Raw genomic sequence first — 14,961 nt, forward strand, 5'->3', positions numbered from 1 at the left:
AGTTAATTTACTGGCCATTTTCATCTGTTAATAAAAATAAGGTCACTTGGCACTCAAGCTTTGGAACTAGAGTTCTGTCACTTAAAATGGAATGATGATAGTACCTAACTTGAAGCCTTTTCTGAGTATTGAATCAAGCTGCGTGTGTTGTTAGCCTCAGCCCACCTAGCCTGGGCCAACATTTTATATTTCTGAAATGTGAGTGTTTCAGTTTTATATCTGTTAAAGCACAGATATGTAGTGTGGGGCCTTAGGTTTTTACTGGATTCAGATAAAGTAAACAATTAAAATCTAACTGTCAATATCTTTAATCTCTTTTTAGGCAATTGCCATTGTACTGGGGTTCATGGTTATTGTGGCTTTTGCTTTAATAATTTTCTTTGCCGTGAAAACCCGAGGAAAGATGGATCGATATGACAAGTCGAATATTTTGTGGGACAAGGAACATATTTATGATGAACAACCCCCCAATGTCGAAGAGTGGGTAAGTGGTAAAATATCGGACATTTGCTTTTTTTTTTTTTTTATAACAGGTTTCTGTCTCAACCTGACCTTTAGTGCTTTGTGAAACTGTGTTCTTAGAATTACTGTTTGTATATGTTGCAAGAGTTGTGCCATCATGTTTTACTCAGAATTTAAGAAGGTGCTATGATTTAAAAAAAAAAAAAGGTGCTATGTTAAGTGGAAATTGTTTTACTGCAAAATGAAAACCAGATCTTTTTTAGATTGATTGATTGATTGATTGATTCATTCATTCATTCATTTTGTGGGGGGGGGGCATTCACAAGCAGGGGGAGGGGCAGAGGGAGAGGGAGAATCTCAAGCAGACTCTGCACCAAGCCCGACATGGGGCTTGATCTCATGACCCTGAGATCATGACCTGAGTCAAATCAAGAGTCAGACACTGGGACACCTGGGTGGCTCAGTCCGTTAAGTGTCTGACTCTTGTTTCTTGCTCAGGTCCAATCTCAGGATTGTGGGATTCAGCTCTGCATCAGGCTCCAAGCAGTCTGGAGTCTGCTTTTCCCTCCTCCTCTGCTCCTCCCTTCACTTGCACTTTCTCTCTCTGTCTTTCAAATAAATAAGTAAAATCTTAAAAAAAAAAAAAAAAAAAAGAGTCAGGCATTTAGCTAACTGAGCCACCCAGGCACCCCTCAGATTTCCATTTGCAAGAAGTGTATCTAGGCATTGAAAAGAAATGGCTTCTAAAGGAATCATGCAGAAAGAACTTGGTCTTTGCAAAACAGAACCATTCCTCCTCCTTTATATTCCTGGTTATCATTTTGGAGGGGGGCACTGCTACTTAGGGTACTTGCTGTCTTGGGTCAAGAGGGGTGTTTTGGAGTGGTGGCAGGTGCTATGTACAAAGTGTTTACATGGGTAACAGCCGAGCAAATTACAGTGACTAATTCTTTTTTTTTTTTTTTTTAAGATTTTATTTATTTATTTGACAGAGAGAGATCACAAGTAGGTAGAGAGGCAGGCAGAGAGAGAGGGGGAAGCAGGCTCCCTGCGGGGCAGAGAGCCTAATGTGGGGCTCAATCCCACAACCCTGGGATCATGAGCTGAGCGGAAGGCAGAGGCTTTAACCCACTGAGCCACCCAGGTGCCCCTATAGTGACTAATTCTGCATGGATACTTACGAAATATGTCAATGAGGCAGAGAGAGATTAGAGCAATTCCCTTTTTTATATATGCCGTATTGTTATTTCTACCAGTATGTGTAAATGTGATTTGCTGAAAGCTCAGCAATTTCCTCTTTCCGAAAATACCTTGGAAATATGTATTACTGATACCTAACATGTCCTCAGAGATGTCTGGAGTGAGACTTTATTTCTCAGGAACCCCGTTAGGAAGCAGTTGGAGGCATCCTCAGAAACTGCCATCATAGGTTTCTTTGAGCACACTGACTTCCTGCCGTGAGGGTTAGCTGAGAAGCCCGGACAGGGCCTCCAGGGGAGGTTTGTTCTGGCCAGTGGGAGTGAAGGGAAAAGCGCTAAGGGCGGGGACTGCTGGTCAGGTCAGGGATAAAGACATTACTTATCTTGAAGACTTCTTTAGCTCTGGCATTCTGTATGTCTGATTTTTTTTTTTTTTAAGATTTTATTTCTGTATTTGTGTGTGAGAGTGAGAGAGAGAACCATCAGAGGGAGTGGCAGGCAGAGGGAGAAGCAGACTTCCTGCTGAGCGGGATCCTGATGCGGGGCTTAATCCTGGGATCATGACCTGAGCTGAAGGCAGAGGCCCAACTGACTGAGCCATCCAGGCGTCCCTGTGTATGTCTGATTTTAAGAAATCTAGAACTGTCGGGATGCCTGGGTGGCTTAGTTGGTTAAGCAGCTGCCTTCGGCTCAGGTCATGATCCCAGCGTCCTGGGATCGAGTCCCGCATCGGGCTCCTTGCTCGTCGGGGAACCTGCTTCTCCCTCTGCCTCTGCCTGCCATTCTGTCTGCCTGTGCTCGCTCTCTCTCCCTCGCTCTCTCTGACAAATAAATAAATAAAATCTTAAAAAAAAAAAAAAAAAGAAATCTAGAACTGTAGATGAGATTTTCCTCTAGTTAATTAAGGAGCCAAAAGGAAACAGTCTTAGGAACATCAGAAGGTGTGGCATGTTTACACCACTGAGAGGAGAGTTCCTGTGTTCCTGGCCTTGCCTTGAGGCCTGTGTGGTTTCTTTTTCCTCCCCCCTTTTTCCCCCATAAAGTGTGAAGGTGTAGGGGAGTGTTTTCTTTCGACCTTTAGCTCAAGGCAAGGCCACCTGTAGATGGAATAGGACTGTCTATTGTGAACTATGAAGTAGATGTTTCGCTGGGAGTTTCTGGGTGTGTCAGTTTTCACTGGCTGTTGGATTTGTTTACTCAAGGTTTCGAGAGCCTGGGGAAAAAAAAAACAACTAACTCAAGAGAGACTAATGCTGGTAGTAATAGTGTTCCAGTGAACTTTGGTCTCTCATCTGATTTTACTCTCCTGAGGTTTAATCAGTTCTAGGTGCTTTTGATAATTGGGCAAAAGATAGCCATAACAATTTATGGAAATGATACTTCCATAAAGCAGAAAGGCCTTTACTTATATTTTTTTTATTTAATCATTTTATTTTTTAAGGATTTTATTTTTAAGTATTCTCTACACCCAGTGTGGGGCTCAGACCCACAAATGGTGAGATCAAGAGTCGCATGTGCCAGCAGCTGCTTTCTCATCTCTTCTCCTCTTCCCTTAATTTCCCCAGTTGACGTGGCTAAGAAATGCTATTTGAAATAAGTTATTTGGAGGTGATTTTAGCCACAGGTAGTTTGCTTTTCCATCCGTTCTTCCCTCACCCTGCCCAAGTTTGCTTTGCTGACCTTAGTCCCTTTTCCTTGTTTCTTCCGTTTACTTCCAGAACTCTCCTTTCTGTGCTCTTTTGCTCCATTCTGCTCAGCACCTCTGTCCCTCTGATAACGTGTGTTAGAGGATTTGTGTCCCCTTAATGCCCATGGTTCTTGGCCATGCCACTTTCAAGAATGAAGAGGTAGACCAGACAAATACCGGTGGGCAGCAAAGCAAAGGTTATTGAGCAAGAGTGTAAAGTTCCCAGAGAGGGAGGGGGGGCCCAGGTAGGTTGCCCCTGGAAGTCCTAAGTTTAGGGGTTTTTATGACCTCTTTTGCAGAACCTTCTTAAGTAATCAGGGTGTGCTGAGTGGTGCCAGTCAGGGCTTGGGCCACGTATTTGTCTATCTATTAGGTTAATGTTTTGTGTTGATGGTCTTTTTCTCTTACTGAATCTGGAGGCTTATGTCTTCACGGTCCCTTGCCCGTGATACTGACCAGTGCTTTGTGGTTAACTGTCTTATTTTGGGTCATTTTGCAGAAATCATTTTTGCAGAGGCTGCAAAATGGGATGTCAGTGCTGTCCTTTCTAAGCTGCAGAACCAGGATGTCAGTGCTACTTGATCTTAGCCGTCCTGACTCTGTATCTTCTTTCTGGGGACCCTGACCGCCTAACTGTCCAACTAACTCCTAACAATAGCGGCCCAGGTGAAAATGTTTGATGCTGCGTTTAAAGTGCCTGACAGTGGATTCGTGATTTTTCTACCTTTTGGTTTTTAGAAATTAATACCGTAAAAATAATCTTCACTTAAAATAATGGAAAGAAAATGTACCATTGATTAGTTGTACTAAATGGGGATTAAAATTTGACTTCTAGGAGCTCCTGGGTGGCTCAGCTGGTTAAGGTTCTGACTCTTGATTTTTTTCCGCTTAGGTCATGATCTCAGGGTTGTGAGATTGAGCCCCACAAGGGGGGGGGGGCTCTGTACTGAGCGTGGAGCCTGCTTAAGATTCTCTCCCTCTCCCTCTGCCCCTCCCTCACTCTTTCAAATAAATAAATAAATAAATAAATAAATAAATAAATATGTAAAATTTGAATTTAATTGTAGGGAACTGAGATCAGATACTCTCCATATAGCTAATATAGCGGGGTTTTTTGAGGGGGAAGAAAACCTTATTAAAGGAACAATTAATTAGCTACTGAAAATTAGTTTCCTTCTTCTCTACGTATTAGGGTAGGTCTAGACAGTTATTATTTTATTAGGTCTTACTCTTTTTTCCTGGATTTTTGAAATCTTTAGGATCAGAATCCCCAGAGAAAAGCACTTCAAAAGTTGTGTCTTAAGAGTTTTAAGCAGGTTTCAGCCCTTAGGTATTATGTGTGGGAGAATGTATAACTCTGTAATTTCCTGTCTCCAAATCTCCAACACAATGGTTTCTTTGCCTTCCTAGGGATTCTTAGGGTTGTTGTTTTTTTTTTTCCCCCTTCCCCTTTCTGCATATCTTATACTTTATAAAACAAGCAGGCCATATTGTGGGTGTTAACCTGGTCCTTTGTAGTCAGTCCCTTAAGTTTGTACCAACATTGTTGTATGTTAGATGTTTGAAGGTTTTTTTTTTTTAAGATTTTATTTATTTATTTGACAGAGAAGGTTCTTCTAATAAATTTGAGGGTGTTTGTTTTCTTCTGTTATGTCCTCAAACTCCAGAGCTGGTTGGTACTTTTTCTTTCTTTCTTTCTTTTTTTTTTTTAAAGATTTTATTTATTTATTTGACAGAGAGAGAGATCACAAGTAGGCAGGGAGGCAGGCAGAGAGAGAGGGGAAAGCAGGCTCCCTGCTGAGCAGAGAGCCTGATGCGGGACTTGATCCCAGGACCCCGAGATCATGACCTGAGCCGAAGGCAGAGGCTTAACCCATTGGCGCCCCATTGGTACTTTTTCTAAATTAAAAAATGTATATATTGGGGTGCCTGGGTGGGTCAGTTTGTTCAGCATCTGCTTTTGGCTCAGGTCATGGTCCTGAGGTCCTGACATTGGGCTCCCTGCTTAGTGGAGAACCTGCTTCTCCCTCTTATCCCTCTGCACCGACTCGTGCACTCTCTCATACTCTTTCTCTCAGATAAATAAAATCTTTAAAGATATATATATATATATAGTAACTGGGTGATGGGCATTAAGGAGGGCCCATGATGTTATGAGCACTGGGTGTTATATGCAACTAAAGAATCATTGAGGGGTGCCAGGGTGGCTCAGGGGGTTAAGCCTCTACCTTCAGCTCAGGTCATGATCCTGGGATCAAGCCCCACATCGGGCTCTCTGCTCAGCGAGGAGCCTGCTTCCCCCTCTTTCTCTCTATCTGCCTCTCTGCCTACTTTTGATCTCTGTCGAATAAATAAAGTATTTTTTTAAAAAAAAGATTCACTGAACACTACATAAAAAAATTGATGATGTACTATATGTTAGCTAATTGAATTTCTGATGTATTTTCTTTTTTTTTTTTTTTAAGATTTTATTTATTTATTTGACAGGCAGAGATCACAAGTAGGCAGAGAGGCAGGCAGAGAGAGAAGAAGGGAAGCAGGCTCCATGTTTAGCAGAGAGCCCTGTGTGGGGCTCGATCCCAGGACCCTGAGATCATGACCTGAGCCAAAGGCAGAGGCTTAACCCACTGAGCCACCCAGGTATCCCCTGATGTATTTTCTTTAATCCCTCACCCCCTTCTTATTCTAAATCAGAGGAAGTGTGATTATGTTCCTTGTCAGTGTGAAATTCTACTTTTTTTTAAGACTTTTTTTTTAAATTATTTGACAGAGATCACAAGTAGGCGGAGAGGCAGGCAGAGAGAGAAGGGGAAGCAGGCTCCCCGCCAAGCAGAGAGCCCGATGAGGGGCTCGATCCCAGGACCCCGGGATCATGACCTGAGCTGAAGGCAGAGGCTTTAACCCACTGAGCCACCCAGGCGCCCCGAAATTCTGCTTTTTTTTTTTTTTTTTTTAAGATTTTATTTATTTATTTGACAGACAGAGATCACAAGTAGGCAGAGAGGCAGGCAGAGAGAGAGGAAGGAAAGCAGGCTCCCCGCTGAGCAGAGAGCCCGATGTGGGACTCGATCCCAGGACCCTGGGATCATGACCCGAGCCGAAGGCCGCGGCTTAACCCACTGAGCCACCCAGGCACCAGAAATTCTGCTTTTTGATTTAACATTATATTACAGGCTTTTTATCACATCGTTAAATACTCCTCAAACATATTTGATACTTTTTATTGAAGTGCAATGTATATCTTTGTGTACAGAGTAAAGTACAGTAGGTCCACCAGTTGCTTAGCTTGGTGAGGTTTTATACGTATACATAACTCACCCAGGTCAAGATGTAGTTTGTTCCAGTGTCCGTGGTTCCCTCATGCCCTTTCTCAGCATCCCCTAGAGGATGGTAACCCCTCTCATTCCTGTCACTTGGTTTTTCTGTCAGTTGGTTTTGCCTGTTCTTAAAATTCTTATGAATGAAATTACAAAATGTGTGTTTTTGCGTCCACTTAACATAGTGTCTGTGAGATTCATTTATGTTGTTGCAACTGTCAGTGTGCTATTTTAAATTTTTGTACTTTTTAGCAAAGTAACAACTTCCCCAATCAATTATCATCTTTTAAAAAGCCTATGGATGGGGCACCTGGGTGGCTCGGTGTGTTAAGTGGCCAACTCTTGGTCTTGGTTTAGGTGTTGGTCTCAGGACTGTGAGCCCAGCGTGGAGCCTACTTAAAAAAATAAAACAAAAAACCTGTGGTCAGAATTATAATTAAAAACAGAGGAGAAGGGAGTTGAGGGAAATTGGAAGGGGAGGTGAACCATGAGAGACTATGGACTCTGAAAAACGGTCTGAGAATTTTCAAGGGGTGGGGGGTGGGAGGTTGGGGGCACCAGGTGGTGGGTATTTTAGAGGGCACGGATTGCATGGAGCACTGGGTGTGGTGCAAAAATAATGAATACTGTTATGCTGAAAAAATAAAAAATTAAAAAAAAAAAAACAGAACAAAACAAAAAACAGGTTTGCTCAAAGAGGTGAAAGACCTGTACTCTGAAATACAAAACACTGATGAAAGAAATTAAAGCTGACACAAAGAAAGGGAAATAAAGACATTCCATGCCCGTGGATTGGAAGAACAAATATTGTTCAAATGTCCATACGACCCAAGGCAGTCTGTATATTTAATGCATTCCTTATCAAAATACCAACAGCACTTTTCACAGAAGTAGAACAAATAGTCCTAAAATTTGTATGGAACCACAAAAGACCCCAAATAGCCAAGACAATCTTTTTTTTTTTTTAAGATTTTATTTATTTATTTATTTGTCAGAGAGAGAGAGAGAGAGAGAGCACAAGCAGGTAGAGCGGCAGGCAGAGGCAGAGGGAGAAGCAGGCTCCCCACTGAGCAAGGAGCCCGATGCGGGACTCGATCCCAGGACACTGTGATCATGACCCCAGCTGAAGGCAGCCGCCCAACCAACTGAGCCACCCAGGCGTCCCTATTGTGGTATTTTTTTAAAAGACTTATTTATTTTGAAGAGAGCACAAGTGGGGGATGGGCAGAGGAAGAGGGATTCAAGCGCACTCCCCACTGAGTGGGGTTCCCAAAGTGTGGGCTCAACCCCAGGACCCTGAGACCATGATCCAAGCCAAAACCAAGGGTCAGACACTCAACCAACTGAGCCAACCAGGTGCTTCCTTTCATTGTTTCATTTTGTGAAAATAAAATCAAAGAAAAATAGACCCCCTGCTTAATTACACGAAAGTGTACTGATCACACCATTCTACCTGTACCTTGCCCTTTTTGCTTTACAACCTATTGTGATGAACTTACCACTTCATATTCACGTTTCATATGGATATAACATGTTTGATGTAACCAGTCTCATTGATGATTACATTTGCTCTTTTTTTTTTTTTTTTAAAGATTTTTTTATTTATTTGACAGTGAGAAAGAGAGCACAAGCAGGGGGAGTGACAGGCAGAGGGAGAAGCAGGCTCCCCACTGAGCAAGGAGCCCAATGCAGGGCTAGATCCCAGGACCCCATGATCACAACCTGTGCTGAAGGCAGACGCTTAACTGACTGAGCCACCCAGGCACCCCATACATTTGCTATTTAATATTACAATCAGTGATAGGATTTTAAAAACTTTGTATACTGGGGCGCCTGGGTGGCTCAGTGGGTTGAGGCCTCTGCCTTCGGCTCGGGTCATGGATCTTGGAGTCCTGGGATCGAGCCCCGCATGGGTCTCTCTGCTCGGCGGGGAGCCTGCTTCCTCCTCTCTCTCCGCCGGCGTCTCTGCCTACTTGTGATCTCTGTCTGTCAATTAAATAAAATCTTAAAAAAAAAAACACAAAAAACTTTGTATACCTTGTGTATCTGGTTACATACTTCTCTAGGACAGATTTTTCAGAGTAGTATTACTGAGTCAGAGGAGATATATATATATATATATATATTTGATAAATATTGAGAAATTGAATACTGAAATTGCCTTTTAAAATAGCTATACCAATTTATACAACCAGCAGTGATGTTTGAATCTGTGGTTCCACACACCTTTTCTAGTAACATTCCATGGTATATATATATTTGGCCAATCCCTATTGCTAAGTATTAAATTTTTTTTTTCAGTTTTTAACTTTTTAAAATAATGGCTTTTATTTGTGGTGGTTTATGAGAAGGTCTTAGTATGAAAATAATACAAATTTATTCTAACAAAACACAAATATAGGAAAAAAAAGAAAAAGGTGAAAGTTCCATCTTCTCTCTCACCATTTCCACTGAGCCTGCTTAATGACTTCTAAGAGGTTTATATCTTTTTTCTTTTCTTCTTTTTTTTTTTTTAAGTAGGTTCTCTGCCCAGTGTGGAGCCCAGCACAGGGCTTGAACTCATGACCCAGAAATCAAGACGTGAGGTGAGATCAAGAGTCGGAAGCTTAACCAATTAAGGCACCTAGGTGCCCAAGCCTTTTTTTTCCCCCTTTTTATGAAAATTCAGTGCTCGTTTTGGCAGCACATATACTTAAAAAAAAAAAAGAAAGAAAATTCAGACAAATTTTATTCTTAAATTTTTTAATGCTCTCTGAAGAATTTTCTCAAATGAACTGTTCAGTTGTTCCATATCAAAAAGGTCAATGTCTTCCTAATCCTTCTCCTTAATTATTGATTTCATGCTTTTTTCTTTTTCTTTTTTTTTTTTTCTAAGAAAGGGAGAGAAAGAGCGAGGGTAGGGAGTGGCGAAGGAGCAGAGGGAGAAAGAGAATCTTACGCAGGCTCTCGATCTTATGACCCTGAGATTGTGATCTGAGCTGAAATTAAGAGTTGGACTTTTAAATGACGGAGCCACCCAGACGCCCTTGATTTCATACGTTCTCAGACACTCATTTGCTCACTCACAATTTAATTTTTTGAAATTAGGTACTTCTTATTGTCGTGTGGATGTTTCTCCCCTCCCCCCCAGCTCCCCAACTTAGACTCCATCCATGTGTGTAGTCACAGACACAAAATCAGTACAGTATAGCAGAGTGGGTATAGAGTGTAGACTTGGGCCAAATTCCCCGGGTCATAATGCAGCCCTGCCAGTTGCTTTTGTGAGACCATGACAAGATCTTTCTACTTGAGCTTCCCCATCTCTAAAATGAGGATGATCATTGTACCTACTGCATGGGTTTATTACAATAAGTGAACTTTGTAAAATACTTAGAATAATTAAGTCTGTCAGTACATAACCCTTTACCTAGTTGCTTTTAGCAGCTGTATGGTATTACATAGTATGACGATACTATGATTCATTCTCCTATTTAAGGACGTTTTGATTGCTTCCACTTGTTTGCAGTTAGAGATAATGGGGCAGTGAACATTCCTACATGTTTTTATGCACTCTTACTGGTATATATGAGATAGATTTTTAAAGGGGTTCATCGAGTGTCAGATTTTAAATTGTCAGGTGCTGCCACATTGCCTTGTTTTTAAAGGCTGTTTAGTTCTACTGACAATATAGGAGAGTGCTTTTTTCTCCACATCTTTGCCCTGCTCTGGACATCACTAGTCTGATTTTTATTTTATTTTATTTTTTTTTTAAAGATTTTATTTATTTATTTGACAGACAGAGATCACAGGTAGGCAGAGAGGCAGGCAGAGAGAGGAAGGGAAGCAGGCTCCCTGCTGAGCAGAGAGCCCGATGTGGGGCCCGATCCCAGGACCCTGGGATCATGACCTGAGCCGAAGGCAGAGGCTTTAACCCGCTGAGCCACCCAGGCGCCCCATAGTCTGATTTTTATTAATCTGATAAGTGAAGATTGAGTTTTATTTTAACTTAAAAATTACTGTGATCAGGGGTGCCTCGATGGCTCAGCTGGGTAAGCATCTCCCTTTGGCTCAGGTCATGATCTCCCTGCATCATCGGGCTCCCTGCTCAGCGGGGAGCCTGCTTCTCTCTCTCTCCCTCTGCCTGCCGCTGCCCCCTGCTCGTGCTCTGTCAAAAAAACAAATAAAATCTTAAAAAAAATTTTTTTTGTGACTCAGCATATTTCCATCTGCTAATTTGTATTCTTAAATTAATTGATTCATACCTTGGCTTAGTTTTCTTTTGGTTTGTTCACTCTTAAGGAGTTTTTCATATTGTGAATATTAGCATTTTGTCTTATATGTTGCTAATATTTCTTCCCAGATTGTTTTTAGTCTTTCACCTTTTTTTTTTTACAATGTTTTTATTTTTTAAGTGCTTACATTTTTCCATTTGTATGTTTATGGCTTCCATATTATTTTTGTGCTGTTCCTAGAGAGTTTTCCAGACATCTTTGAGGTGTGTTAATAGTCTTCTGTAGTTTCGGGGCACTGTGTAGGTAGTTGGTTGTGTCCAAATCTTGGTTTCAGCTCAGGTTGTGATTTCAGGGTCATGAGATGAGCCCTGCATCAGGCTCTGTGCTCAGCAGGGAATCTGCTTGAGACTCCCTCTGCCCCTGGCCCTGTGTGCACTCTCTAAAATAAATAAATAAAATCTTAAAAAAAAGAATAGTCTTCTATAGCTTCTTCAGTTTTGTTTTTTTTTTTTAAGATTTTATTTATTTATTTGACAGAGAGAGATCACAAGTAGACAGAGAGGCAGGCAGAGAGAGAGAGAGAGAGAGAGAGAAGCAGGCTCCCCGCCGAGCAGAGAGCCCGATGCGGGACTCGATCCCAGGACCCTGAGATCATGACCTGAGCCGAAGGCAGCGGCTTAACCCACTGAGCCACCCAGGTGCCCTGCTTCTTCAGTTTTTAAAGTTTTATTTTTTTACCCTGTTGTGGACTAAATGTGTGCAGAGGATTAAGTTAAACATACCTGTCAGTTCATCCTTGATTGGTGTAAAGTTCCTCCCTTGTGTTTCTTGATTTTGTAATTTTTTTCATTTTAAACCTTTAGACCCATGAACTTTTATTTTATTTAAAGATTTTATTTATTTATTTGACAGAGATCACAAGTAGGCGGAGAGGCAGGCAGAGAGAGAGGAGGAAGCAGGCTCCCTACTGAGCAGAGAGCCCGCTGTGGGGCTTAATCCCAGGACCCTTGGGATCACCACCTGAGGCTTTATCCCGCTGAGCCACTCAGGCGCCCCTAGACCCAGGGACTTTTAAAAATAGCTTTAATGAAGTATAATTTGTATACCATAAAATTCACACATTATAAGTATATAATTAACTGATTTTTAGTAAACTTGTAGCATTGTGCACCCATTACCCCCAATCCAATTTTTTTTTTTTAAGATTTTATTTATTTATTTCTCAGAGTGAGCACAGGCAGACAGAGGGGCAGGCAGAGTCAGAGAGAGAAGCAGGCTCCCTGCTGAGCAAGGAGCCAGATGTGGGACTCAATCCCAGGATGCTGGGATCATGACCTGAGCTGAAGGCAGCCGCTTAACCAACTGAGCCACCCAGGCGTCCCTAACCCCAATCCAATTTTTAAAATAAATTTTTTATGTTAGAATAGTTTTAGATTTATTGAAAAGTTGGAAAGATGATAGAAAGAGTTCCCCATACACTGCATTCAGTTTTCACTGTAAAGTCTTTAATAAATACTGATTCCTAATTACTGACTAAAACAGTTCATTCAGATTGACCAAGTTATTTCTTAGTGTGATATGAGAGAAGATCTAATTTAATTTTGTTCCCAAATGGCCAGTCATCCTGAATTTTTATCTTCTGAAATTTTACATTTTTGGTGAAAGTCAATGCTCTAGGTTATTCTTCTTTTTGTGAACTCATTTTGATAAGAATAATTATGTAAAAAGTTACTAGATTGGGGCATCTGGGTGACTCAGTTGGTTAAGTGTCTGCCTTCAGCTCAGGTCCTGATCTCAGAGTCCTGGGATGGAGCTCCATATGGAGCTATCTGCTCGGTGGGGAGTCTGCTTCTCTCTCTCTCTCAAATAAATAATCTTTTTTTTTTTTTTAAAGTTGTTATATCATTTTCTTCAAGTATATGGTAATTTTTTTTGAAAAAGGAGGAAATCAGTGTTGAAGTTAACTTTGCTGTTACATAAGTGGAGAGCATTTTTTTATTTACATATATAGGGTCATATAGTAGGTGATAAAGCCAGGTCTAGAACCCTAACTGAGTATTTCCATACCAGCATGCTCTTAGGGAAACTTTAATTATTACTTCTCTCTCTCTTTTTTAATTGGAATTCAGGTTCACAGAAACAAATTAATCTTAAATCTTGGTTCATGACATTGTCACCTCTGGCCCATGCATAGACTCCCTGTTTATTATTTGTTTCATAATGGACACCTACATATCCACCAGCTCACCCAAGAATTATTAAGTCTACGTTACATTATGCTTTGTGGATTTTACTCTTCCATTCACCTGCCCCTAGAGGTGAACTAGCTCCAAGCTGCCTTCCCTGCTTCAATTAGATAAGATGGTGATCTTTCCCTTTCCATCGTCTTGACCTTGGGACTGAGGTGCTTCTCAGTGCTGGGAATCAACTCATAGTCCCAGTGGAATCAGAGTAGGTCCCCTCAGATGTTCTCATATGGAGCAGACCTCCTCCTCGATGCTCTGAGCAATGTGTACAGCCTGGAAAATCAGGCACTGCTAGGTTTGTGCGTTGCCATAGGCGGAGGAGACCCTTCCTTCTTTCGTAGTGTGTTGTGGATAAACAGCCTCACAGGGTTGTCAGGACCACCCCTTTCTTCTACTCTTCATGTATGATGGTGGCTTTCCTAACTTCGTCTGGTAGAAGCAGCGTATTAGCTCAATTCCACTCGAATAATTTTTTTTATTATTGCATAGATTCTATATATGCTTTGATGTGTTCCAAACAGAAGAATTAATAAATTATGTGATCTACCCTAAAGCAGCAGCAGCATGCTAGGGACTTGAAATAACAGAGTTTGGAGTCTAGCTTCACTGCTTCTGTTGTGACTTAAGGCAGATTGTTTCTATTGTTTTTAACCAATATGTATGTCAAGGAAGTCTGGTTTGGAAATGGATGCCTGGTATAGGGCAGCAACACAGGATTTTGAAGGTCTGGGTTTGAGTGCTGATTCCAGCACTCTTTGGCAAACAGGTTAAGTCCTCTGGACCCTGGGTTCCTTATTCATAAAATCTGGCCATATTATCTTGTCTGCTTCTCAAGACCGATGTGGGTTGTATCTGAGAAAATGCAGTATAAGTATAGTTGTGTGCCTTCCAGGGTTATTGAAAACAATTGAATATACAAAAAAGAAATAATTTTGATGTTAAATGAATTAGCAATTTCCTAGTTACAGGTGACAGACAATACAACTTAGTATAGGTAAAAAGAGGAATTTATTTGCAAGATTTTGGGTGTTGACTCATGGTACTTAGAACTTCAACAACTTAGCCACAGAGGATGGGAATATGGCTGGATATCAGGAACAATTAAAATCAGGGATTTAAACACCGTTAAGATTTATTTCCTTGTTTTCCTTCTGTCTGGATAGGCTTCATTTTTCTATCGGAGGCGAGGGGCAGCCACTTAGAGCTCTTGAATTTTTCATGTTAGTGCTTCATCTAGGACTGGCCTGGGGAAGGGGCCCTGATGAGGCTAAGGTCAGGGGACCATCTGTACACTAACCCGTGGTGCTCATGGGAGGACCCTCATCACATAACATGGCAGTTGGCACTTCCCACAGTTACTGTGTGGAATAGGGAGGTGGTTTCTAGGGAAACTGCCCTGTAGACAATATGTAGTACATGAATTAATTGTAATTGCCCTCTGATTCATGATGACTCTGGCAGTGTGGGCTGGTTTAAATTCCGAATGTCTTTTGAATAGCTTAGGATGGGTTTCTGAGCAGCTTTTTTCTTTTTTTTTTTTTTTTTTAAGATTTTATTTATTTATTTGACAGGGAGAGGTCACAAGTAGGCCAAGAGGCCGGGGGGGGGTGGGTAGGGGGGAAGCGGACTCCCCGCTGAGCAGAGAGCCCAAAGGAGGGCTCCATTCCAGGACCCTGGGATCATGACCTGAGCCGAAGGCAGAGGCTTTAACCCACTGAGCCACCCAGGTACCCCTCTGGGCAGCTTTGAACATGAACATGCCTGCTTCACTCATTGCCCCTCTGAACTCTGCCAGCTTCTCCCAGGAGGGTGTCATGCTGCTCAGATCCCTTCCAACCC

At 41.7% G+C, this 14,961-nt stretch overlaps 1 protein-coding gene across 3 annotated transcripts in view; it reads left to right on the forward strand.

Moving 5' to 3' along the window:
* The window catches only part of OCLN (occludin), a 66,396-nt gene that overhangs the window by 18,847 nt on the left and 32,588 nt on the right, over positions 1 to 14,961 (forward strand). For all 3 annotated transcript variants that reach the window (XM_047729958.1, XM_047729957.1, XM_047729960.1), the window contains one exon: positions 323 to 484. In XM_047729958.1, the coding sequence (XP_047585914.1) occupies positions 323 to 484 (162 nt within the window). The remainder of the gene's footprint in view (positions 1 to 322; positions 485 to 14,961) is intronic.

The sequence above is a fragment of the Lutra lutra genome, chromosome 5, assembly GCF_902655055.1.
Source record: "Lutra lutra chromosome 5, mLutLut1.2, whole genome shotgun sequence".
Classification (NCBI taxonomy): Eukaryota; Metazoa; Chordata; class Mammalia; order Carnivora; family Mustelidae; genus Lutra; species Lutra lutra.